This window comes from Macrobrachium nipponense, chromosome 39, assembly GCF_015104395.2.
Source record: "Macrobrachium nipponense isolate FS-2020 chromosome 39, ASM1510439v2, whole genome shotgun sequence".
In the NCBI taxonomy this organism is placed as follows: domain Eukaryota; kingdom Metazoa; phylum Arthropoda; class Malacostraca; order Decapoda; family Palaemonidae; genus Macrobrachium; species Macrobrachium nipponense.
In genome coordinates this window covers 21,636,535-21,664,100 of record NC_061099.1, presented here as the reverse complement: position 1 = coordinate 21,664,100, position 27,566 = coordinate 21,636,535, and the positions used below count along the sequence as shown (strand labels likewise).

General features: G+C 40.9%; 1 protein-coding gene across 1 annotated transcript in view; it reads left to right on the top strand.

Annotated features, from left to right (window-relative positions):
- LOC135210382 (ubiquitin conjugation factor E4 B-like) overlaps positions 1–9,774 on the top strand; it is a 142,114-nt gene extending 132,340 nt beyond the window's left edge. The window contains 8 exon segments of the mRNA XM_064243289.1: positions 499–583; positions 798–907; positions 3,005–3,150; positions 3,613–3,658; positions 3,660–3,738; positions 4,321–4,495; positions 8,191–8,337; positions 8,975–9,774. Coding sequence (XP_064099359.1) covers positions 499–583; positions 798–907; positions 3,005–3,150; positions 3,613–3,658; positions 3,660–3,738; positions 4,321–4,495; positions 8,191–8,337; positions 8,975–9,042 — 856 coding nt within the window. The 3' untranslated portion in view covers positions 9,043–9,774.
- Positions 9,775–27,566: the final 17,792 nt, after the last annotated feature.

Genomic DNA, 27,566 nt, shown 5'->3' with positions numbered 1-27,566 from the left:
AGCATTCTATTATATTTATTGTAAAACATTTACAACGCATCCTTGAATGGGAATTTTGTGACTACATTGCCCCTTACCACCTCGAGCTTCTGAGCTCACTCACAATCTTATAGGGTTGCAATCTGAGGAGTTGCCAATAGTGATATATGGAACTAGGAACATTTTTCCTGCAAAATTCGTTCAAACTGTATGGCGCCAAATCTTGATCGTATATGTACGATGCCCATCCACTGCCCTGAAGCTATATGTGATCTTATACATACGATACCCGAGCTATTGGGGGTTAAACACAATTTCTTGGCATTTCTTTATAACACACAATTCCTTGATATTTGGGCTTTGCGTTTTAGTCTCTTTTGTACCATTGAATATGGGATTGGTTGTTAATGTGGTTTGTCCAAAAAATTTCCCATAAGATAGAAAAAAAATGAAATTTTTGCAACTTCTGCATGTTCAAGTTTAGAAAATAATTATAGTTTGAATATTATTATTTTACAGCTCAGGGAAGGAGTTTGTGAAGTTTGTTAACCTCCTCATGAACGATACCACCTTTTTGTTAGATGAATCATTAGATGCCCTAAAGGTAAGGGATATACCACTGTTCCTATCAAATGTTGTCCAAGAATCATGTACTTTCTGTCCTAAACCAAAACTTTTATAAGAACTGAATTATTTTCAATTTGCAGATCATAAGAAAATAAATTAGAATGTAAGATTTGGTTAAATGATGAAATTGTAATACATGTTCATAAAGTATATAGTATATAGATGTATATATTCATTTCTTTCCTATTCAGCGAATTCATGAAGTGCAAGAGGAAATGGAGAGAGGAACTTGGTCAAAACAGACAAGAGAACAACAGCAGAGTCGGCAGAGATTACTGGCTACTGATGAAAGACAGTGCAGGTAACTCCATTGTAGTCAAGGCCAAAGTTGATGCTCCAGTGAACAAAGTTAACTTAAATATAATCAGCTGACTATAAGTCTCTCTTTTTCATGTTTCATTTGTTTGTAATTCAGTGTTCTCTCATTAATCTGATCAGACTTCTAAAAAATATATATGTTAAAAAAAATTTCTAGTTAATTTGTAGATGTACATTAATTGTGGACATGCATAGTGTTTTGTGTGGCGTACGTTAACCCTTAAACGCCGACTGGACGTATTTTATGTCAACATTTTTTGTCTCTCGGGTGCCGACTGGACGTATTTTACGTCGACATACAAAAGTTTTTTTAAAAATTCGCGGAAAAATACTTTTAGGCCTACCAGCCGAAAACTCTTGAATCACGCGCCTTTGGGGATGCTGGGAGTTCACGGATCAAGGTGTTGTTTTGTTTACAATCATTACGCAGACGCGCAAGCGCGAATTTCTTTCTTGCCGCACTAAAAAGTATCTGTGACACATCTTGGAAATTATTTCGCCACTTTGACATAATTTTTGTACTATTTTAAATTAGCCGTTACATGGAGTATTATATATGAAAATGTGAGCATTTTTATGTAGAATACAACAAAAAAATAGTCATGATTGCAGCTTTTATCAGTTTTGAGATATTTCCATATAAATAACGATGTGCCAAAATTTCAACCTTCGGTCAATTTTGACTCTACCGAAATGGTCGAAAAAACGCAATTGTAAGCTAAAACTCTTACAGTCTAGTAATAATCAGTCATTTATCTTCCTCTTAAAACAAATTCGAAGTCTCTAGCAAACAAATTCGAAGTCTCTAGCACAATATTTAGATTTATGGTGAATTTAAAAAAAACCTTCCTTCTTTCCTCCCTCCGCGCGCTGATTCTCCGCCACAAATCTCCGAAATGCGTACGTCCCATTCTCGGAATATTTGCTCCATTTCATATTAGGCATTTCATAGAGTTTTATACATGAAAATGTGCGCAATTTCATGTAGAATAAAACGAAAAATATTTGAAGGTTGTAGCTTTTCTAATTTCAGAAATAATTGCATATAAAAAATATATATAAAAAAATTCGACATTTGGTCAACTTCAACTTCTTTTTTTTTATTCAGATATGGTCAAAAAACTGCAATTGTAAGCTAATACTCTTACAGTATAGTAATATTCAATTGTTTGTCTTCATTTTGAAAGAAATTGGAAGTCTCTAGGACAATATTTAGATTTATGGTGAATTTTTGAAAAAAATATTTGTTTACGTCCGCGCGTTACGAATTCATGCATTAATTTGTGATAATATTTTGTGTGTTGCTTTTATCGTTTTACAATGTGTTATAAACCAAAATGATCGCAATTTAGTGTACATTACAATGAAAAAAAAGTAACTTGTTACCTTTAACCGTTTTGCGCACAGCGTGATTTGAATACAATTATATGTGAAATTTCGTTTTTGCGCTATCATATATCGCATTATTTATATATGATAATGATAATTTTTTTCATTTCTGATTGTTGCATACTAAACTTCAGCCAATGACAAAAAAAAAGGAGCCAAAAATGAACTCTTAATCTTGAAAACTAAGCGCACTGTGATTTTTTGAAAAAAAATATTTTTTCCGTTTCCGCGCTCACTCCGAAACACCTCCGGCTCACGGGAGACAATTTTTATTTAACCGCTTCGGCGTTTAAGGGTTAATTGTGGACATACATGGCATGCCACACAAAACACTATGTATGGTATGTGGCTGTTTCTATTTTGCCTTTATACCTCATTCATTTCCTTCATTCTCTTCCTACTTTTTTATTCCAACCCCTTTAATAGTCCTGCTCCAATTTTCACCTCTCTATTAAGAATACACCACCTCAGGTGCACCTTATAGAATGTTTGTAACTAATTCTATTAAGAATAAACCCCTGATATTTGCCTACAATGTACAGTTTTGTTTAATGTTAAATTTTGTATGGTTTGTTGTTATTTTTTAGATCATGAACCCTATTCATATAGAACAAGCCCGCAAGGGCCATTGACTTGAAATTCAAGTTTGTTGATTATGCTAATAATTTTTTGTTTCAATTTACATCGCCAGATCATACCTAACTTTAGCAAGAGAAACTGTCGACATGATGCATTACTTAACTCAAGAAGTACCTGTTCCATTCTTAAGGCCTGAGCTGTGTGACAGACTGGCTGCAATGCTCAATTTTAATCTTGCCCAACTCTGTGGTGAAAAGTGTAAGTAAAGGCTTTTGTTTTTTACAAGTTTGACATTTCAACAAGTTAATTGGGAGGTTTTCACATACCTAAATTTTCAACTGAAATTTCCCTTTTTTATTTTGATGTGTTATAAAAGCTAGGTTTTCAATAAAGGTCTTTTATGAAAGTCACAGGCAAGTTGGTGGCCCATATAAAAAGAAAATGTGTGGGTCATAAGGGAAAAAAAAGTTTTCATATTTAATAGGCTAAGATGCACCATCTGCAAAGTATATTGAGCATTGAGAAAGTAAACTTGCCCTTAGTTGTAAGGCTGCAACTTTGATTATAGTGCACCATAAGGGGGCTATTTACAGGATGTTGGTTTTTCTAAAACTGTTATTAGCACATATTAAATAGTAAATTGGAGGGAAAGGATCATAATTGTGTATTTATAAATTAAGGAGAAAGTCGTATAAAATATACTTATACGTCTTATTTCAGGTGGAAATTTGAAAGTAAGACAAGCTGACAAATATGGGTGGGAACCCGAAAATTGTTGAACAAATAGTAGACATCTATTTACATTTAGATTCAGATAAATTTGCTGAAGCTATTGCTACTGATGAGGTAAGTCAGGAGTTTTAGGAGTGAAAACACAACAGTAAACTTGTCATTACAGCTTCTTTCATGTATTTAAGATTGTAATTTTCCTTTTATTTTTTCGTCACTTCAGTTTGATTTTACCTCTTTATGAGCCGTGTACCCTCTTTCTTATTATCATTACCTTGATGGAACTGAACAATTATTTATGTCTCCCATCCTTTCACCATGGTTAACCATTTAATCATACTGTCACAACTCTGTCCAGCTTATCATCTTTAAAATGTTAACTCCCAGTGTGTCTTTTTTTCTTTTTTTTTTTTTTCTTAATAATGTACTATTATCTTCAACTCCCACCACTGGAGACAGTTTGTTAATTGCCCAGTGATTGTGCAACCCTTTCTTCTATTTTTTTTACATATTGTATTTCATCATTATTTACTTTTCTGTAATAGTGTTTAAATAATGTTTACTATTACAGTGTAATTATATATCTCCATTAAGCCCTGTTATAATGCAGTTGTTATGCAATTGACCATATTATGCACAACTCGGTTGTTTAGTCTTGTATGCTTGTACTAACATCTGATGTTCACTACATAATTCCAGAGATCATTCAAGAGGGAACTTTTTGAAACTGCAGCCTCAAAGTTGGAGCGTGCTGTAATTAAAAGCAGCTCTGAGGTTGCCAAATTTCGTAGTATTGGCCAAAAAGCATTCAGCGTTCAGCAAGCTAATCAGAAGAAAGATGAGGATTATAGTGATGCCCCAGATCATTTTATGGGTAATTATTTTTCACTTTTAGTACAGTATATATAAGGATATTAGTAACAACAAAAATGTACAGTAATGCCCATATTATTTGATGGTTACTTATTTTCACCTCATTTTAGTGGTGTAATGAAATTATGTAGTAGGAAAAATGAATACAGTTGACCCTCGATAAATCGGACCCCATTAATCTGGATACGTATCAGATAAGGCGGACATCAAAGAGGGTCGGCCAATTTAATTAAATACTTCTGCTCATCATGTACTGGTTTCCTTTTTGTTTACAAATGTAAATATACTTTTCATATATATCTTCATTTTTTATTTACAGTTCTGTATTTATACCGTAAAAAAATAAAATGCTTATTACTTGTAGCCGATTTAACTTTCGTGCAGTACATATTGTCATTACGACACATTGTCTGGAGGGGTAGGAAGTACCATTGCCAACAGTTTTACCTATCTACTGCCTGACTGGTAGCTACCGTATGATGCCTTGTGACGAAAGTAATCTTTATGAAGACAAAACCTGAGTTACTGAACAATTCTTGTGCTTATGTGACAAATGACATGAAAGAGAGAGAGAGAGATTGCCAGTTCCTCTGTGCAGCTTAATTCTATCATCAATTTTATCTTTTATATTTCAATAATTTTGAAGGAAGGAATTCATTATATTCATATAATAAGTAAAATACATACACTATTAAAAACTATATATTGAATTCAAAACATGCACTTACAGACAGATTACAGCTAAAACCTGATTGGCTGGCTGGTTGCCATGGTGATCTGATAGCCAATGACAGCCCTCTACTTCTGCAAACTGTTGATGATGTTTGTAACAATAAAGAACAACTTTTTCAAGATTGATATGATGAAATATATTTTGTAGTTTTACTTATCGTTAAAATTCACAAGTTGAATTACAATGATTTTGATCATGTATATTTTTACAGTTTAGAATGTTTTCGTTAAAAACAAAATGTGTTAGTGAACATGTGGTCTTAATTGTCCCACTATTTTTTTATTGATGATCTTAATGATCTCATTCATTTAATAGTATATTATTAATAATTAATATAAATAGTAATAAACTATAATAAATTAAAAAAATTGAAAAAGGATAAAAATATTTTTTGCTGCAGTAGTGACGTTTGATTACCCAATTTTGCATTCATGTCTTGGCCTAGGCATCTACATATGCAGCTGACTTTATCATTTTTTTCATGTTTTATTCTTCATTTTTCATCTTTTACCATGAGATTTAATTCAGACGTTTCTACATTGCTTTATTATTCATACTTGTTATAAAATAATGAAATGCTGTATATTTATATGCTCGTTAACCCTCTTACGCCGAAGCGGTAAAAAAAAATTGTCTCCCGTGTGCCGGAGGTGTTTCAGAGTGAGCGCGGAAGCGGAAAAAATATTTTTTTCAAAAAATCACAGCGCGCTTAGTTTTCAAGATTAACAGTTCGTTTTTGGCTCCTTTTTTTTGTCATTGGCTGAAGTTTAGTATGCAACCATCAAAAATGAAAAAAATTATCATTTCATAATATAGATAAATAATGCAATATTATGATAAAAGTGCCAAAAAACGAAATTTTCATATATAATTGTATTCAAATCGTGCTGTGTGCAAAACGGTTTAAAGGTAACAAGTTACTTTTTTTCGTTGTAATGTACACTAAATTGCGATCATTTTGGTATATAACACATTGTAAAACGATAAAAGCAACACAGAGAAAATATTATCACAAAATAATGCATGAATTCGTAACGCGCGGACGTAAACAAATATTTTTTTCAAAAATTCACCATAAATCTAAATATTGTCCTAGAGACTTCCAATTTCTTTCAAAATGAAGACAAATGATTGAATATTACTATACTGTAAGAGTATTAGCTTAGCAATTGGAAGTTTTTGACCATATCTGACGAGTTAAAGTTGACCGAATGTCGAATTTTTTTATATATATATTTTCTATATGCAATTATTTCTGAAATTAGAAAAGCTACAACCTTCAAATATTTTCTGTTTTATTCTACATGAAATTGCGCACGTTTTCATGTATAAAACTCTATGAAATGGAGCAAATATTCCGAGAATGGGACGTATGCATTTCGGAGATTTGTGGCGGAGAATCCGCGCGCGGAGGGAAGGAAAGATTTTATTTTAGATTCACCATAAGTCTAAATATTTTTGCTAGAGACTTCAAATTTGTTTCAAGATGAAGATAAATGACTGAATATTACTAGACTGTAAGAGTTTTTAGCTTACAATTTGCATTTTTCGACATTTTGGTAGAGTCAAAGTTGACCGAACGTGGTTTTTTTTCTATTTATCGTGATTATATGAAACAAATATTTCAAAAATGAGGAAAAGCTACAACCTTCAATTACTTTTTGTTGTATTCTACATGAAATTGCGCACATTTTCATATATAAAACTTTATGTAACGGCTAATTTAAAATGGTGCAAACCTTACCACAATCGCACGTATGATTTTTTCGGACGTAAAGAAAGTGTTATTTTTTTCATAAATTCACCATAAATCGAAATATTGTGCTAGAGACTTCCAATTTGTTGCAAAATGAAGGTAAATGCTTGAATATTACTAGAATATAAAGCGTTTTTAGCTTACATTGCGTTTTTTTTTCGACCATTTCGGTAGAGTCAAAGTTGACCTCCGAAGGTTGAAATTTTGGCAATTATCGTTATTTATATGAAAATATCTCAAAACTGATAAAAGCTACAACCATGGGTTGTTTTTAGTTGTACTGTGCATGAAATTGCGCACATTTCCATATAAAACTTTATATAACGGCTAATTTTAAAATGGTGCAAACATTACCACAATCGCTTGTATGATTTTTTTCGGAAGAGTTACCGCGCGGACGTACGGAAAAAGTTTTTTCATAAATTCACCATAAATCGAAATATTGTGCTAGAGACTTCCAATTAGTTGCAAAATTAAGGTAAATGATTGAATATTACTAAAATATAAGAGTTTTAGCTTACATTGCGTTTTTTTTCGACCATTTCGGTAGAGTCAAGTTGACCGAGGTTGAAATTTTGGCAATTATCGTTATTTATATGAAAATATCTCAAAACTGATAAAAGCTACAATCATGAGTATTTTATTGTTGTATTCTACATAAAAATGCGCACATTTTCATATATAATACTTCATGTTATGGCTAATTTACAATGGTACAAAAATTATGTCAAAGTGACGAAATAATTTCCGAGATGTGTCACAGATACTTTTTAGTGCGGCAAGAAAGAAATTCGCGCTTGCGCGCCTGCGTAACAATTGTAAACAAAACAACACCTTGATCCGTGAACTCCCAGCATCCCCCAAGGCGCGTGATTCAAAAGTTTTAGGCTGGTAGGCCTATAAGTATTTTTCTGCAAATTTAAAAAAAAACTTTTGTAAGTCGACGTAAAATACGTCCAGTCGGCACACGGGAGACAAAAAATGTCGACGTAAAATACGTCCAGTCGGCGTAAGAGGGTTAAACGGGACTATTGGCTAAGAGGACACCCTGTCCTCCCATTAATCCATCTTAACGAGGGTTGACTGTACAGTGCATAGGATTATATTGTCTCAAATTTTATATTTGATTTTGGTGATCTGCAAATCAGATTCCTTTCATCCTGAATAGTTTGCAAATTCTGACTTTTAATTTGCATATTTCTCTCAGACCCTTTAATGCAAACATTAATGGAAGATCCAGTTGAACTACCGTCCGGAGTTGTGATGGACCGGCCCACAATTGTTCGGCATTTACTTAACGACCCCACCGATCCATTTACCAGGCAACCTCTTTCTGAAGAGCAGCTTAAACCAGGTATGTCGAATTACACCAAAGTATTTTAATGAGCAAGCAGTTTTCTGTATAAACACACAGTAAAGTTTGCTAGTTAATGTTGTGGGGCTATCAAATAACAGCCAATAACCAATGTTGGCATAAAACAGAAGATGAACTGCTGTGATAATTGCCTTTAGTTAATTACATTGAAGTTATGCAAAATAATGTTAAATTAAAGCGTGTAATATTATGACTAGTAATTAGGAAACATGTCACCTTGATATTTTGTGGGTATGTGAATCTTAAATATTTTGCTTACCTAATTCAACAATATTTCATATTTAATGAGGTGGTTGTTGTTGGGTAAGTTTTGAAATATGAACTGCACATTAATAAAAGTGAAATAAAGATTAACTTATCATGTAGGCTCATACTTAGAAAACACTAAGCTTGGGACCATCTGGAAAGAACAGAAGCTTTAATTTGTGGAAGAAGCTTGCTTTTCCCTTCCTCTGTGGGTACTAAGATTACCCTGTTGCACTATAAAGGTTAAGGGAATTTCAAGGTTGGGTTTGTGTAGGGTTCATTGAAAATATTCAGTTATGGTATTTTCAGTGCAAATGCAAAGATATTCCACATTAGCTTTTATTGATTCCATATAAAAAATTTTTTTCAGCGGAGGCCCTGAAAAAAGAAATTACAGACTGGATTGCAGCTAAATCCAATCCCAAGAGCACATCTTGAGGGCAGTACTATGGTAGCTGTGGATATTCATCTCTGTGCGCTTTTTTTTAAGGTGATGACTGTTATCACTCAGAGTAGATTATTTATGTGGCAGATGAGTTGAGCTGTACAGCATTTCATAGGCTGCTGTATGTAGGTGTAATGAGAACCACTCCTCAGAGATGTGAAGTACAGTGTGTTGACAACATTATGCAGTTAACTTCAGTGTATGTTTGGCTTGCCTTCCATCTTGTGGAAAGTGCGTTGTTGTCTTCATAATTTAAATTTTTTTCATGTATTTTTTTTTTTCATGTCCATATATTGCTTATTACCAGATAACAACAAATGCAGTTTTGGATAAGTGCGTAAAGCCTGGGAAGAAGCTCCTAATGTCACGTAAAATTTTGGGTTGCTCTTAAAAAGCAATAAAGCATATTGGGTGCTGAACAACAATAATACTCTGTGAGTATTTTCTCATCATCAGGGAATATTGTACTGTTAAATTCCAAAACATTAGTCGAAAGCATTTACATAACTCCAAAGTGACTGTTAGCTGCATAATTCAAAAATGACTGTTTGCTAATTAGAGAATAAGAAATTATCAGCCCTCGGGTCTTCTTTCTTACTATCCAAAACATCCTTTTTTACTGTATTTTTAATGTGTATTTTCTTTATTGAATTTACATATCAAATAGTTAAGAAATCTTGTTTGACTTAATAATGTTATTTTTATCCTCTTTTTAGTAAAGTGCTTACTTGACTGTGTTGCGTTTCTTTCAAATTGGAATCTCCGGCCTATAGATATATTTTTTTGGTAACTTGAGATTAAAAGAGATTTTATGGCACTTTAATTTTTTCATAGATGTTTTTCGTTTTATATTTTAAATTCAGATAACCTATTAAATAGCTTAAGATACCAAATGGAATTACAGTTACATAATAGTTTTCTTGATTTTTCTTTGACGTTGTTAAATTTATTCTAAAATTTATTATGTAAGACTTCATAGAGTCATCTCAGAAATGGTTTAGATATACTACAGTATGGTCAGAAAAAAGATTGCAGTGTGTTCGAGATTTTAAATGTATATGTTGTAAAAGGTGAAATTGAAAATTCCAATGTGTGTATTTGACCATGGGTTGGAAGTTATTAACACTAAAGTAGGTTGTGGAATGCTCTTTCTGTGTCCGTGATTGAAAGGCTACAACTGCTAGGCTCTCTCAGGGGTGCTTGCTATTATTCAGAGATTTTTAAATAATGTTTTCGAGATGCCACTGCCACTCACCGTGTGTGAAAATTACGTGCATCCAGCTCAGCAGTTCTCTTTTCAGACATGGCTACATAAATGAAGCACAAGAAAGAAAGAGGAAAAGCAGATCCCACCTTAATCAAATGTGATATAGCAAGAAAAATGCAATTTTCATGTTCAAAACAAGAACTCATCACTATTTGTAAAACACTGTCAGAAATATTTACAGAATGGCTTACCAGGTACCCAAAGAGTATTGACACCAGATATACTAAATTTAATGCCTTCAATGTGGTTAAAAACCTGTTTTCAGAAGTTAATTTAAATTCGAAAAAAACTTTCAGACATGAAAGCCATTCAATTGTATGTACAGTTTATGACTCATAAAGCAAGATACCCTTTATATTACTGCAGCTTGTACACATTTTGGGTTTAATAAAGCAGCAAAAATTAAGAGGTCCTAATCTTTTATATTTACATAGTTGTTAACTCATAAGTTAATACAAACCCATTAATCACAAAATAGACAAACTGTGCAAAGCACATCCACATGTACAATGCAAAGTATTTATTTAAAAGAAAACTTCAAACACCTCCTAGACCAATTCCTAGTCCCGTGAAGATACTTTACTCGTTAATCATTCTTCTATGCGCCTTTGTAGTGGTCAAATGTGCAGCAATTTATTCGAGGAATTACCAGTGTTTTCTACTGCATTTCACAAGTGTCACTTATAATATTAATTTTTGGTTTTATTGTAGTGTCTTACCGAACAATTATAGAGCCGTGATTTCCACGAGCGGCAGGATACTAAATTCAAATTTAGCGCGTCGGCGTCGCCAACACTGGTGGTGATGACGTCATCTCCCTCCACTCGCGGGAGAACCAGGTACAACTGCCCAGGTGAATCCAATTCTTTTCCTGCCGGCGTCCGGTGAACATCGGTGGTCGGTGCGGTTGGATGACTTTGCTTCGCTTTTTTTCTGGTGGAATGATCTTCGGAATTGGTGAAGTACTCTTTTTGGCGTTGTTGTTATTTTGCTTTTTATTTAGGCGTTGCCATGTCGGATTCTAGTCCGTCGGGAGTTAGGTTTTGCATCTCAGGATGTAAAACTAGATTATCCAAGTAGAATATGATTCTCACACTAAATGTGTTAAGTGATAGGGGACAGGTTTGGTTTTTTCAGGCAAGATCGAACATGTAACGAGTGTAGTGAATTTGGACTGATTATCACAATGGAAGTTTTTTTGAGTTCATACTCGTAAGGGGAAAAATTAGCTCAAAGACAGAATTTATGAAAAGCACAGAGGCTTAGGGAAAGTAGACTTAGCTCTGCTTCGTCTTGGCGATCATCTTGTTTTCCTTCTGTTTCTCCTCAAATTGTTATGTCTCCTTTAACTACACCTCCTATTCCTCCTACTAATCCCACATTCTCCGGCTTCCCGTGTAGTTTCTTCCGACACCATTGCCAGTCTGGAATCGAGGTTAGATCAGAAATTTTCGGTACTAGCGAATACGGTTTTGCAACTTGGTAATTCAGTTAAGACGTTTTTGGAGAAAGCGACCTCAGGTAAGAGTGTAGTTGAGGGTGCGTCTGTCTGTCCTGACACGTCTCCTAGACAAAGGTCACTGTCCAGCTCCCCCGACACCGGGGAGAAGACATACCGGAAGTCCAAGGGAGTCGATCGGGATTTGCCCACAGACAGGCGCCTCTCTTGTTGAGCCTGTTGCGCCTCAACAGGGCTCGGTTGAAGCGTTGGAAAGGTGTTGCGGTCAGACGCCTTTCGAATGATTCAAGCGATTGATCGTCTCCGGTCGCGCGGCGCTCCTTGGCGAGATTCGCCCAGGACCTTTTGCGCGGTCCCTTAAAAGAGGCGGGTTCAGGCGCCGATTCTTCGCCTCCTCCAGTCAAGCGGTATAAGGAGCCTGAGAGTAGGGTTGCGCCGCGGCCGTTAGCGGCTCGTTTGTCGCCTCAATCTGTGCCTTTTTCGGCTCCATCTACTAGTAGAGATTGTGGTTTTAGCGCTGTAGCTAGCAGTTCTAAGGGTGTTTCTTTAGGCGCTTTTTTCGTCTGTTACGCCTGATGCGCCTGTTTCGCCTCGAATTTCGGCGGCTCCGAGCGAGGCGCAAGTAGTTTTTCCGCCTCCTGCTGAACATTTAGGCTCTTCCAAGCCTACGTAACTGTTTTTGATTCGTCTCTGGCGCCTTTGCGCAAGCAGTTAGAGATGTTAACCAACTGGATGAATGAGTCCAAGGTGGTTCGAAACCTTCAGATCCGTTGTAGTTCCGTCTACTTCTTCGGCGGTATCGGAGAATGAAGAAGAAGTAGAGGAGGAGGATTCACATCACCTCTCGTGTTATTCAACAGGTCCTCGCCTTAGATTTCTTCTGGTATCTATCCAGATTATTTGAGAAAGCGGCTCCGCGCTCCCAACTTCGACTTTTTTGATGAGGAGGAAAACTTCAGACCCCTCTCCTCCCAAACTTGTTCTATCTAAAGCGGTTAGACATTCGTTGAAAGAGACGGAGAAATGATGTCTATGAAAAGAGACTTAGGGAAGGCTCTTTTTGCTTACCCTCCCTCTAAGTGCTTCGTAAGAGGTATAGGTTTTATATAACTGGGGAAGCTCCTTCTCTGGGAGTTTTCTGCCTCCTCCCAGGGAGACTTCTCCAGTTTAATCGACTTCCTCTAGAAGATCTGCTTTCGCCGCAGCGAAAGTTTTCTTTACAGCGCCTGGATTGGACCACGTTGTAAAGAATCAATTTAAACTTTGGAAGTCTTTAGCTTCCTTGATTGGACTATTGGCGCTTTAGCGGCCAAGATCGAGACTGTCCTTCTCTTTCCCAGGAGTTAGCGGAGGATTGGATTGGTGTTCTGTCCTGTGCGGACAAAATCCATTAGGGATGGATGTGATGAGTTAGCTTCGCTCATCGCCTTTGGTACCCTTAAGAAAAGGCAACTTTGGTGCTCCTTTGCTTCTAAAAGGGTTACGTCCCAACAGAAGTTTTCCCCCTGCTCCTCCTTGGTTTTTGTTCTTTCACCTTTTTGAGTGACAAAGATAACCTCTTTCCAGACGATGTAGTGTTGTCAATTTCGTCTGCGCTAGATAAGAAATCTACTTCGGATTTACTGGCACAGTCTACTAAGAGACCTAAAGCTCCTGTGGAGACTGTTCCTTCGGTTTCTCCTCTGGCCCAAGCGCCTTTTCGAGGGAGAAAACCCAAGCGCTTCTTTCGGCCGAAATCGAATTTGCGACCTCAGTCTAAGGCCTCGGCCAAGGTTAACAAACCTTCCAAATGAAAGCTCGGTTCTTCATGCACCAGTGGGAGCCAGGCTGGCTCTGTTTTGGGAGGAATGGGAAAACAGAGGAGCAGAAGCCTGGGTAGTGCAAGATACTCAAGTTCGGCTATCGTAGTTCCTCTCGTTTCACCTCCCTCGCTCTCACCTGTGCCAATTCCATTCCAGGCATACTCTCCGGGCTCAGACAAATTTCTGGCGCTAGCCGCAGAAGTGGAAGCGCTTTTTCTCAAAGAAGCGAATAGAAAACAGATAGAAGGGATTTTTCCTCCAGGCTTTACAATCGCCTTTTTGTAGTTCCCAAGTCATCAGGGGGCTGGAGGCCGTTTTGGATGTGAGCGCCCTGAACTTGCATGTCCAGAAAAACAAAATTTCATATGGAGACCACTCGGTCGGTTATGGAGTCCATCATGACAGGGGGATTGGATGGTCTCTCTGGACATGCAAGACGCTTATTTTCACATCCGATACATCGCAAATCTCGGAAGTACCTGAGGTTCATGTTCGAAGGCAAGGTGTTTCAGTTTCGGGCGCTTTGCTTCGGACTAGCGACCGCTCCTCAAGTTTTCACCAGGGTTCTATCCCCGATAGGAAGCTGGCTACACATATTAGGAGTAAGAATCTCCCTCTATCTGGACGATTGGCTTCTCCGGTCGGAATCAGAGAGCGGTGCATGAAGGACCTTGGAAACAACTCTGGATCTTGCCAGAAAGTTAGGAATTCTGGTCAACAAACAGAAGTCCCAGTTGGTTCCATCTCAGAGCATCCTTTATTTGGGGATGATTCTGAATGCTCAAGTTTTTCGGGCTTTTCTGTCCCCGAAGAGGGTTCAAGGCTGTCTGGAGACAGTTCAGGAGTTCTTTGGACAAAAAGGTAAGTTCTGCCAATCAGTGGATGAGGCTCCTGGGCAAATTGACGTCAGTGAGAAATTTGTGACGTTGGGAAGACTGCACATGAGACCTCTGCAGTTTTTCCTGAGAGCCTCTTGGTGCAGGAAGACACAACCAGACTCGATTACCTTTCCTGTCACAGATCAAATAAAAGAGGACCTAAGGTGGTGGCTCTCTCGAGCAAGGTTGGAAGAAGGGTTAGATTTACGACCCATCCTCCCGAACCTACAGTTCTTTTCCGACGCATCGGACACAGGTTGGGGAGCCCTACTGGGAAATCAACGGACTTCAGGAGCTTGGTCGGAGAAGGAGAAGAAGTTCCACATAAATGTAAAGGAACTGTTAGCAATTTTCTTAGGGCTCAGACAGTTTCGGAGCTTAGTAGAAGGCGAGTAGTGGCAGTGCATTCCGACAACTCCACGGCTCTCTCGTACGTGCGGGGAAACAGGGGGGGACTCAGTCTTTCTCTCTGTACCAAAGTAGCCAGGATCTCCTCCTGTGGTCAAACGAAGCGAAGGTTCAGCTAGTCCCGAGATTTGTTCCGGGAAAGATGAACGTCCTGGCGGACGAGTTTAAGTCGTCAACAGCAAGTGTTACCTCTGGAGTGGACTTTGGACAACAAGATTTGTCAGAAACTTTGGCGCCTTTGGGACGACCGTCAATAGACCTGTTCGCGACTCGAGGAACAACCGTCTTCCTCTCTTTTGTTCTCCAGTCCCAGATCCTCTAGCTTGGTCGGTGGACTCGCAATGCTGTTGGATTGGTCGGGTCTGGAGGAAGCTTATGCATTCCCTCCGTTCGGTCTAATAAGAGAGGTGCTGAACAAGTTCATGTCGCACAGCAATGTAACGCTAACGTTAATCGCTCCCCTTTTGGCCCAGGAAAGAGTGGTTCCCGGACCTTCTCCAGTTGTTAGTAGACTTCCCCAGACTTCTTCCTCCAGAGAAGTGGCTTCTCAAACAACCTCACTTCAAGAGGTTCCACCAAAACTTGTCCGCTCTAGCTCTGACAGGTTCAGACTGTTCCGGAATCGTTCGTCAGAAGCGAAAGGATTTTCAAGAAGAGCTGCAGAAGCTATCGCTCGTTGTAGGTAGAGAGTCTTCTAACAAACTCTATCAAGGGAAGTGGAGAATCTTCAGAGAGTGGTGTAGAAGTGCTAAAGTCTCTACTTCTGCGACCCTCTTTAACAGAAAATAGCAGATTTTCTTCTATTTCTTAGGAACTCTAAGAAACTGGCTCCCTCGACGATCAGTAGGATATAGAGCCTGCTCTCTTCGGTTTTTCGACAAATCCGAGGTTTGGATATTTCCTCCAATTCAGATCTGTCGGACCTCATTAGGTCTTTCGAACCACTAAGCTCCCGCAAGATACAGTTGGCTTGGAACTTAGATGGTGGTGCTTAAGTTTCCTCATGGGGCCACCGTTTGAGCCTTTGAAGTCGGCTTCACTCAGGAACTTGACTAAGAAGGCACTCTTTCTTATTGCACTAGCTTCTGCTAAGCGTGTCAGCGAATTGCAGCGCTATAGACAAAAGAGTCGGTTTCTCTCAAGGCAATGCTTGTATTTTCGGTATCTTTGACCTTTCTAGCCAAAAATGAGATCCTTCTACTCCTTGGCCGAGGAGTTTTTGTGGTAAGGAACTTATCTGATTTGGTTGGACATGAGGAGGAAGAAAGGCTCGTATGTCCCGATCAGGGCTATATTAAGCAGTATCTGTTTGCCACTAAGGTTATCAGAGGACAATCTTCTAAGCTCTGGACCTCGGTTCAAAATCCCTCTCGTCCTCTTTCTAAGAATGCTATATCGTTCTTTATTAGAGAGCTTATCAGGAAGCTCACTCGCAGTCCGAGAACGACAATCTTTCCGTTCTGAGAGTTAAAGCTCACGAGGTTAGAGCAGTGGCAACTTCTTTAGCATTCAGAAATTTTTTGAATTTATCTTTAGCTTCGATTCTTCAGAGGACGTTTTGTCTAGGAGATCGAATTCGGTTTTGCGAGTCATTATCTCAAAGAGATAGAAACGGTTTTCGAGAATTGTAAAACGTTCGGTGGGGACCGGTGGCGGTTTCTGGCATGGTGTTGGGAGAACGGCACAGGGGTCGTCACCTCTATGCTAACTTTTCACCTTGAATAGGTTGTCGAGTTCAAAGGGAAGCTGGGGGGTACTGAGTACCTGGGATACTCACCAGATCTGTTAGGTCAGATTTTAAACAATGGTGGTTGGGTATATATGTTTTTAAATCTGGTGGTTGGTGACAAAGTGTTTTGTATGATTGAATTTCTGGTCTTAGCCCAGGGCAAGGGCAATCTTTGTTGTTACTATCCTCCGTCAGTCAGCCTTGACTCGCTTGAACTACGGAAGGATTCCACTCCTGTAGAGGCTAACTTTGGGCAATTCTTCCAATTCCTCTACAATAGTAAGAAGAGCACCGACCAGAGGCAGTAACAGTCTGCTGTAGCTCTCTTACAAGGTAAGGTACAACAGACACCTTGAGTGTTTACTGGTATTGCAATAAATGTAACCATTTAAAAATACTAGTGGTCCACTGAATCCCACCTTCCCATCCCATGTGTAATCAGCTCTATAATTGTTTTCGGTAAGACACTACAATAAAAATGAAATTTTCATTTTTTATTAAAATGAAGTTTTATTGTATACTTACCGAACAATTATGATTATACCACCTCCTCCCCTTAGGTGGACGGACGGGCAGAAAGAATTGGATTCACCTGGGCAGTTGTACCTGGTTCTCCCGCGAGTGGAGGGAGATGACGTCATCACCACCAGTGTTGGCGACGCCGACGCGCTAAATTTGAATTTAGTATCCTGCCGCTCGTGGAAATCACGGCTCTATAATTGTTCGGTAAGTATACAATAAAACTTCATTTTAATAATGAAAATTTCATTTTTTTACATTTTGCTTTCGTGTGTTTGATGTGCTTCTATTATTTTGTGTTTACAGTAAGTTATCCTGCAGACAGCAACCAGCAGGACTACCCTGTTGTAGCTGTGAGCAGTCTGTTTCTTTTTTTATTTTTCTCTCAATCATGTAACCATTGTCCTTATAGTTTTATGCATCTGTTACTCCGGTTGGAGTTTTCCTTAATATTTTTTGGGGATGGGGGACTGGGTAAAGTAAACTTCCCATTGCCTTTCCCAGACAGTCATTGTTGCATAGTAATATTAGCCTAAGCCATTTATTTCCTTGTTGCCTTTTGACAACAATTATCTTTTGTTTGTACATCCTTTCTAAACTTATTTCGTGATTTTGTATGCGTTAGTGTTTTTAGGAACGTCATTCCTATTGTCAGTATGCTGCAATGGACTTGTGTTGGCAGGAATGGAAATTCCTTGGATAAGGACCCCTTTTTGTAGCGCCATTACACCATGAAATGCTTTGAAATAAAAAGAATTTTATGTTCACTGCTGCCATTATCATCATGGAAGCAACTAGCTTTTTAGTAGTATAGTATTTGTCACCATCACACAATACTGTATACCACTTGTTGAAAACATTGCACAGACCTCTTCCACAAACTCATAGAATACATGATTATTTGAAGATATTAGCAGGAAAGCATAAGAAATATACACATACATAAAAAAGAAAACAATCCCACAAGCACATGAGTTAGTATTTTTGGCTTGGCCTAGACGGAAGATGACAGGCGCAGATCATTTAATGTGCTTCTTACATTTCCTGCAGCATATTTTGCCTCATTCCTACAAGTAAGCATAACTTTGTATTCCAATAATATGATTTTAAACCTTATAACATTTGAAATTTGCCATATCTGCAATTCTGGTAGGTACAGTAAAATTTAGATAGTATGTTCATACCTAATTAGAAAGGTGCTTAAAATGTTGCTTTGGAAGTTCCACCACTGGGTAAGCCATATGCCCACCTATCCAGGAGAATTTCTTATTACTTATCAAAAACAGCTCGCTAGGGGCAGAAGATGAGGACCTTCCTTTCCAGGAAAGCCTCCCATACCAACCTTGCCCAGAAAGTCAATCTTGCCACTTATAAAAAAGTACCACAGTCCTGCTGATCAGAAATGACTATGGCCCATAGAGGATCCCATTCAAGAGGCAAGCTTGGTCTACAATCATAAGAATCTATGTAAGGAATAATGCTTCATTCCCATGTCTGTATGTCCACAACACACCTTTTGAAGAGGAACTTTTACCAACAGAGAAGTGCCATTTTCAATCCTATCAGCACTAACCAATCAGACCCACAAGGGAGAAAATGCACCCAGAATTTGAAATATAAAATACAGAAGACTCTACCTGCCATAAGTACCAGGAAGCTTTATATGTACAGCAAGAAAAATAATCTCGATTCTTACCTGGAATTTAACAGCTTACCCTCCAAACACAACCATAAAGAACACTATATGACCCTCCAGATGCTACGCCAACACACAAGGCATACCTGCCAAAGTCACATGATCATCCCCTTGCCATAGCACCTCAGTGGCGTGGTTGGTATGGTGTTGGCGTCCCACCTCGATGGTCGCGGGTTCGATTCTCGGCCATTCCATTGAGGAGTGAGAGATGTGTATTTCTGGTGATAGAAGTTCACTCTCGACGTGGTTCGGAAGTCACATAAAGCCGTTGGTCCTGTTGCTGAATAACCACTGGTTCCATGCAACGTAAAAGCACCATACAAACAAACAAAACAAACCTTACCCAAGCTCAGCCAGTCAGAGCATTTCACCATATTCACATAGGTAAATCTTTACAAGTTCAAAATATCTCTCAATAGGTGATTATTATTAATTCCACTTTTGATGATAACAAAGCAACATATTTTGGGTTAAGAAGAAAGAAAAAAGCTTACCCTGAATTTTGGATAATTGCCTAATAATTTACCTAAAAAGTCTTTAGAAAAATATAATAGATATAAAATAAAACTAATCATGGACAAACATATATGTATGTAAATATTAAATAACTATGAAAATGTTTATCAAATCTATTTCTCACAGTTTAACTTCCTCACATACGTGAGGAATAACGTTACATCCCCCTTACTTTTCTAATACTTGTTTGTTCCGACATGTTATACAAACCATTGGTCCTTTACATAAGGAATTACTATCACCGCCAGCTGGACCGGTCATAAGATTTAATGACAAGGTAGTTCGGCAGTAAATGCTTGTCCAATGGTCAGGAGTCCCGCCTGACTGGATGTAAACATTCCACTTTGCTTTCGACCGCTGTTGGGTGCAGACATGTGTTGACACCTCTGCCCACTTATGTCGTGAGATAGCCTATGTACTTTTCGGCTTTCAGCCTGATTCTTTGTGTATCTGAGTGTGAAACTGTAAGTATTTCAATTTTGTTTTTGTTTGTGGTATTGCACAGGAAGAACCATGCAATCCCACGATTCGGATAAGCCCTCGCGCCCCCATCCAACCAGTGTGTGTGTCCTGGAGTGGGAGGGCGAAAGTGTGGGGCTTTCTGGTCAAGTGACTTTGTGGATCCTCATGCCCTGTGCACAAGGTGCCGAGGGCATGAATGTGCTCGTGATATAACGTGATTGTTGTGTCTCTTGGTCGGAGGAGCAGCGGGAGCAGTACGAGAAGAGGAAGAAGCCGCATAAAGCCGCCAAGGTGTCGTCAGAAAGCTCTCCCCTCGACAACTCAGGTGACGAATACGTTGTCGTCTTTTCTCCCTCCCCGTCAGCTCCCACGTATGGCTCTCTCCCCTTCGGGGGACATGTCTCTCTCCGCCTCTCCACTCGATCTGTCGAGTACAGAGGAGGGAGGGAGACATCCCGGCCTTGAGTTGTACTCTGGGTCTTCTGTCTGCTCAGGGGGGGGATCTTTCTCCCGCTGAGCGAACAGGAACCCCCCCATTAACCCGACTGTTGCTTCCTCAGGTGTGTCTGCCTCCGTGGGTGGGGGCCTTCAGCAGGTGTGCACTCACCGAGTCTTCCGGTACCAGCCACTGCTGGTACCTCCGCTCCTGGTTCCATGGGTTCCACCTCCGGACCAGGAACCGTCTCGGCCACTCATCAGCAAGCGTCACCAAGTGTACGGTCACCTACTGGTGACCGTGCAGCCAAGGTCCAGATGGCTGAGTACGCTCACCGTCAGGACTCAGGCATGGAGCGGAAGGATGGTAAGAGTCGCTCAGATGACCTTCGCCACACCAGCGATCACTCGCGCAGTGATCGTCCGGTACCCAGGGTTGACGTCATGGGCCCATCAGACCGTTCACGTTTCAAGGCTGGGAAGAGGTCCCCCCAGTCACCAGGAACAGCTTCGGCTGCTTCTGGGAACATGGTGCGTTGTGAGGACGGTGCTCGCTCTCACCGTGTTGGTGGACGCTACCAGTTACCCGACTGTCGATCCCATCAGCGTGATCGGACGGTCTGCACAGTTGGTAGCAGCTTCCCTGATGCAGGAGACCGACGCTACCGTCCTCAGTCCAGCACTTCTCCGCAGGGAGATTGTTGGTCCAGACCTGCAGCTCGATCACCACTGCGGGTTGCCGATCACCTGCAGTCCTCCCAGCCTACCGGTTCTGCTGGTAGGCAGGGTAGGAGCATCAGGTCTTCCTCACCTGTCCCTTCAACTTCTTCAGGCTACACCGGGAAGAGCGAGGCGAGCAGGAGTGTGCTCCTTTTGGTCTAGCCACAAGAGCCTATGAGCCTGGTTCAGTCTTGGGACGGGACAGATCATACGCTCAAGTGGTTAGAGGAGATCTGACAGCCCATCGCCTCAGGATGGGATCACCCCCGAGATACAGAGGTCCTTTCCAGACGGCCAACCTGTGGGCCAACCTGGTTTTGAGGAGAAGGGACGCAGTCCTGACTTGTGTAATGGACCCTTGCTGGGTTCCTCCTCTCTCTTCTCCAGAGAGATGGTGGACGCTGTGGTGGAAAAGCGTAGAGCTGAGGACAGCAATTGCAGTTGCAAAGACTTCTGGGCAGTCTCACTCAACTGTGGCTAAGCCTCGGCGCTTAGCTAGCGCTTCCTCTGCTCCCAAGACATCAGTACTGTCGAGGGTAGGCGTGAGGAAAGACCCAGCCTTCCTCTTTTGCTTAGAGAGGTGAGCATCAGCCCTCCTCTCAAGCTGCCTTCTCTTGCGGGAAAGGAGCTAAGCGGAAGGGGAAGAGAGGGAAATGCTAGGGAAGGTGTTCCCTCTCACCTGCTGCCAGAAGGTGGGGGGATGCCTGGCGAGCCACTGGGCAACTTGGTAGCACTACGGAGCCAGGACTTGGGTTGTGGATGTCCTTTGGGGGGATATCTACTTCCCTTCGAGTCGAGGCCACTCCTCACCTCACACCTGGTCCACCTTCAAATATACGTTCCCGGTTCTGCCAGGGACATAGCACTGACTCAAGAAGTGCAGACCATGCTGAGCATAGGAGCTGTGGAAATCGTGCGAGATCAGTCACTGGGGTTCTACAGCCGACTTTTCCTGGTAGAGAAGTCTACGAGGGGCTGGAGACCTGGGATAGATCTCTCTCCCTTGAACCGTTTCATTCGCCAGACTCGGTTCACGATGGAAACGGCATGCTCAGTGCTCGATTCTATCGGAGAACGATTTCCTGCTTTCGGTGGACCTGAAGGATGCATATTTTCAAATACCCATCCATCAGTCCTCCAGGAAGTACCTTTACTTTATCCTCGATGGGACAGTGTACCAATTCAAGGCACATTGTTTCGGTCGGGCCCATTCGGTCGGGATACGTCTGATGAGGTATCTCGACGATTGGCAGTTGCTTCAGGGCAGAGATCACCTCCTCGATTTGCCACAATCTGGGGATCGTGGTAAATTTCGAAAAGTCAGATCTCAAATCCAAGCAGAGGATAAAGTACACAGGCATACTGATCGATATGGTAGCAGCACGAGTCTTCCTCGCAGACTCGCAGATCAGCAGGTTCAGGGAAGCAGCTCGACGGTTCCTGTCACGACAGGAACAGTCAGCTCAGCAGTGGCAAGTCATGATCGGTCACCTGTCGTCACTAGAGAAGTTAGTCCCTCATGGGTGTCTTCACCTGCGGTCTCTGCAATGGAGACTAAAGGATCTGCAATTCTTCGTGGTTCCTTTCATGGAGGAAGTAAGGGAGGATCTGGCCTGGTGGCTAGACGACAGGAACCTCTTAATAGGAGTGCCGCTTTGCACTCCCCCTCCGGAGATGCTTCTGTTCTCAGACGCATCGACCGAGGGCTGGGGTGCACACCTGGAAGAGTTGCTGGTTGCAGGAGTGTGGAACCATCACGACAAGCACCTTCGCTTCAACGTCCTGGAACTCAAAGCAGCGTTTCACTCCAAGAATTCCGGGAACGGCTGATGGGACACTCGTTGGTGTTGATGAGCTACAACACCATGGTAGTAGCATACATCAACTAAAAGGGGGCCTAGTGTCCCTCCCGTTACATCAGTTGATGATGTAGGTGCACGAATGGGCGGTAGCTCACTCGATAGAGCTGTCAGCCAGATACATCCCAGGCAAGAGGAATGTAGTGGCAGACAACCTCAGCCGCCAGAATCAGGTGACTGGGACAGAGTGGTCTCTACACCCAGAACTGATGGAAAGGCTGTTCGACCTGTGGGGACGTCCAGTAGTGGATCTGTTTGCCACCCGGCACAACAGAAAACTTCAGGTTTTCTTCTCAGTTGTGCAAGACCCATGGGCGGCTGCAGAGGACGCGTTCCAACACCCATGGGACAACCTCGTAGTGTACGCCTCTCCCCCATTCTATCTGATTTGGAAGGTGATCAGCAGGGTGCTGGTCACCAGCAATCTTCGGATAATTCTGGTGGCACCCAAATGGTCTCAGGCCGTTTGGTATCCGGACCTGCTGGCTCTTCTCTCGGAGGCACCGCGAGAGATTCCCCCATGGCACAACGTGCTGTGTCAACTGCATGTAGACCACTAGGTAGTACATTCCCTGTGTCTTCATGGCTGGCAGTTATCCACCATCTCTTGTGAACGAGAGGATTTTTTCGCCGAGCAGCAACAGAGATGGCTGGATACCTCAGACAGTCCTCTGCAGCAGTATGCCACGGAAAGTGGTCCATCTTCTGTGGTTGGTGTCATAGACGGGGTCTCTCTCTGCTCAGAGCCACTCTTCAGCAGGTAGCGGATTTCCTGATCTTCCTTTGCCGAGAGAAGCTCCTCTCTGTCTCAGCAGTCAAAGGATACAGAGCCACCCTGGCCCTAGTCCTTAAGCTGTGAGGAGTTGATATTTCCTCCTCCATGGAAATCTCTCTCCTGATGAGGAGCTTCGAGAGGTCTTGTCCACCCAGGGAACTCAGGTCCCCTGGGTGGGATGTGACTTTTTCTTAAGGAGTTTGACTTGTAGACCCTATGAGCCTCTTTGGGAGTTGTCAGACAGGGATCTGACCCTCAAGACCGTCTTTCTGCTGGCCCTGGCATTGCCGAAGAGAGTAGGAGAACTTCATGGTCTCTCCTTTAATGTCAAACACTCGAGGGGATGGGGATCAGTTACGCTCTATTTCGTAGCGAAGACTCAGAACCCTTTGGTCTCTGACGCCAGGTTTGAGTCCTTCACGATCCCCTCCCTAGAGGACTTCACTGGTGAGGATACAGAAGAGATGCTACTTTGTCCTGTTAGAGTGCTACAGCACTATCTGAAGAAAAACTTGACACGAGGTGTCGACGCCTCTTCGTTAGCACCGGGGTGACCAAGAAAAAAAAAAAAAAAAAAAAAAAAAAGTGTCCAAGAACACTGTTTCTTTCTGCCTTCGTGAGGTGATCAGGAAAGTGTATGACTCCAAGAGGAGTGTTGACACCAGTACCTTTTGTCCGAGAGCCCACGAAGTTAGAGGTATTGGTCCAACTCTTGCATTCTGCAAGAACTTGTGTCAGTTTCACAGGTGCTGAAGGCAGTGGTGTGGTCCAACCAGACCACCTTCACCTCCTTCTACCTTCGGGATATTGCCGATAGGTCCTTGGACACCTTTTTTTTCCTTGGGACCCGTGGTGGCTGCTCAATAAGTTGTATAGCTTACTCATCTCCTTTAACAGGACAAGGTTGCATCTCGTCCTCGTGATATCGCATGAATGGAGAATGAATGAGTGTGTGACTGGCTCCTCTTCCTTTCTTTTCTTCCCTCTTCCTGCGGGCAGAGGGTAGTGGTCGTCACATGCTGGACAGGACAACGGTGCAGGTAAGCTACATAACTGAGCTCCATTCTATTTCTGTAGCGTTTATCTGTCCTTTCCCTAGCAAGGGGGGAAGCGGACAGCAGTAAGAGACAAACCCAAAGCTTTATATTTGGCTTCTTACTTATGACTTAAGTTCTTGCTTGCTATTCATAAGAGGTACGCATGCCTCCCTCTTATGAATTGGTCCAGAGGTCTGGCCGCTGATCCTGCAGTTCTCACTCCGATCAGTTTGACAGAGGCTAGGTTCCCCCCATTGCTCTTACGACCAGAGAGGGAACCCAGGTTGGGCGAACACCAGTCTGTTCACAAGATTTAGATTCCTCCCACCAATAAGTGAGTTTTCCTTATGTAAAGGACCGATGATTTTTATAACGTGTTTGAACAAATCACAATTTTTGAAAGTAAATTGTACTGTTCCTAACTATACAAACCTGAGGTCCTTTACATATAGGCCCACCTCATGCCACCCCTCACTCTGTTCCTGGGCCTATACGTATGTATATGAGAGCATACTGGATGTGGTTCAGAAATGCCTTCTATCACAACAATGCCCAAACAGCTAAACTAAACTAACATTGTAACAATTAACTGAAAAGAAAAAGCAGTACAAAAAAAAACAAAAAAAAAAAACAAATGAGGTATTATGTTATAATACATATGAAACCAACAATTGGCCACGCAGTGTCTCACAACAGGAAATGCATCAGTTTTTTCCAACAGTTGTAGGGCAAAGTTAGTCTAATGGGAGAAGCGTTTAAGCAGATTTTGCACAGCCTGAAAATGGCAGAATTTGTGGGATATATAAAGATCATCAGAAAAATGTTAAAATCCCGATCTGGGTAAACAACTGACAAAATAGATGAAACTGAAAGTACCGAGTCACTATATCAAAGGGCAGAGACCAAACCGCCTTGAAGTGGTGCCGCCAGTGCACCTAATGCGGTACATTGTAGGCATTACTTGAGGTTTTTCGCTGATTCTCACATTGGCCCTCGCATTCCTCTTACTGTACCTCCATTTGTATTCTCTTTCTTCCATCTTACTCCCCCATCCCCCCTCTCTTAATAATTGTTTCATAGTGCAACTGTGAGGTTTTCCTCTTGTTACCCCTTTAAAACTTTCTTTACTCCTAATTTCCCTTTCAGCACTGAATGGCCTCATAGGTCCCAGTGCTTGTCCTTTGGCCTAAATTTGATATTCCTTTCCTTTCCAAGATACTAGACTAATATGTGAAAGTCTGAAAATGAAACTGAAACTAAGACTGGGTAAAGGAAAACGAACATTAAAGTGTCAAGGCCCAAACATAATTAGAGAAGTTCTGCAAAAAAAATCCAAAGGCAAATGCAGAACCAAAAGCTTTTCAACGTAAAGTCTATTTCTATTGATGGATCCATTTTAACCACTGTTCCACTGAGTTCAGGAAGAACCCCTTACCCATTTCAGACAGATGAGCAACACCTATCTGATAACCACATCCTTAAATCCTAGAGATTATTCCGGGGATCATTATAGTTTAATATTTCATGGAGCGCTAGGTTAAGTGACTGCCTCTTCCTTATTCTTCCCTTGTATACTTCTCTTCCTTCCACTTCTCTCTTATCTTATGAATTCCTCTTTCATATTGAGGAATGGAATATGAAATTTAGGCCAAAGGCCAAGCACTGGAGCCTACAAGGTTATTCAGTGCTGAAAGAGAAACTGAGTAAAGACAGTTTAAAAGGTGGGACAGGAGATAAACATTGCAGACATTGCATTTGCGATATGACACAATTGTTAGGAGAGGGTGGAAAGTAAAAGGGAATATGAACAAAGATATATACCAAAAGGAATGAAAGGGGTTGCAACTAGGGGCCACAGGGACGCATCGAACAACCTGAAGTGCACAAACGGCATTAGTCGCATATGCTTCTTTCATTTGGAGTTAGGACCACATTTCGACATTTTCTTCTCTCTTCCTCCTCTATTGTGGCTGAGCTCCTCATTGACATGATCGGTTTGGTCTTGGCCTGCCACCTCGGTGGTCGCGAATTCGATCCTTGGCCATTCCATTGAGGGGTCAGAGATGTGTATTTCTGGTGATAGAAGTTCACTCTTGACGTGGTTCGGAAGTCACGTAAAGCCGTTGGTCCCGTTGCTGAATAACCACTGGTTCCATGCAACGTAAAAACACCATACAAACAAACAAATCTATTGTGGCTGAGTTAAACACATACGTATACAGCGCAGCCTCTTAGTTCGGCCATAGCTCGAGAAAATACTCTAGTAAAATTAACAGTTAAAGCAATAGACACTTAACGGTATATTAAGGCGTAGACGAAGAAAGAAAAGCTGTTTATCAATTTACTAACGTACTTGAACTGGGTCCAAGTAGTCGAATTGCGTTTACATTTTTTTCCCCCTTTCTTTCCTCCCCAAAGCAACATAAACAAAAAAAAAAAAAACCTATTTCCCTAAGAACCGGGCCCATTCCGCACCAAAAAGTTTTTTTGGGGTTTTGAGGTTTTTTTTTGGTTTTTTATTTTTTTTTTTTTTTTTTGAAATAGTTAACGAAAATCTTTAATAACCTTGTTTTTTGAATTGCAGGGTAAAGGAAAATTAGAATTTTTGCCTTGGTTTCCCGCCCGGGTCGCAAAGAAAAATTTTAAGTTTGCACACACCTTTTCTTTTTTTTCCTCCTTGTTTTTAAAATTTTGTTTTTTTTTAATTGAGAAAACAGATGTTTCCGATCCCTCTTTTTTCCCTTTTGGGGATTTTTACACAATCACCTCCGATGGCCCAGAATATATTTATTTTTTTTTTTGACAGGGAAAAAGGTCCCATCTTTCGCAGTGCCAAGGAGATAGGAAAAAATCTGTTAAAGTTAAAGCGAAAAATCAGCCCAAACAAATGATTTGTTTTTTTTAAAATCATTACTAACCCTAAAAAAACCAGGAAGGGGTTGAATCCCAGAAGCA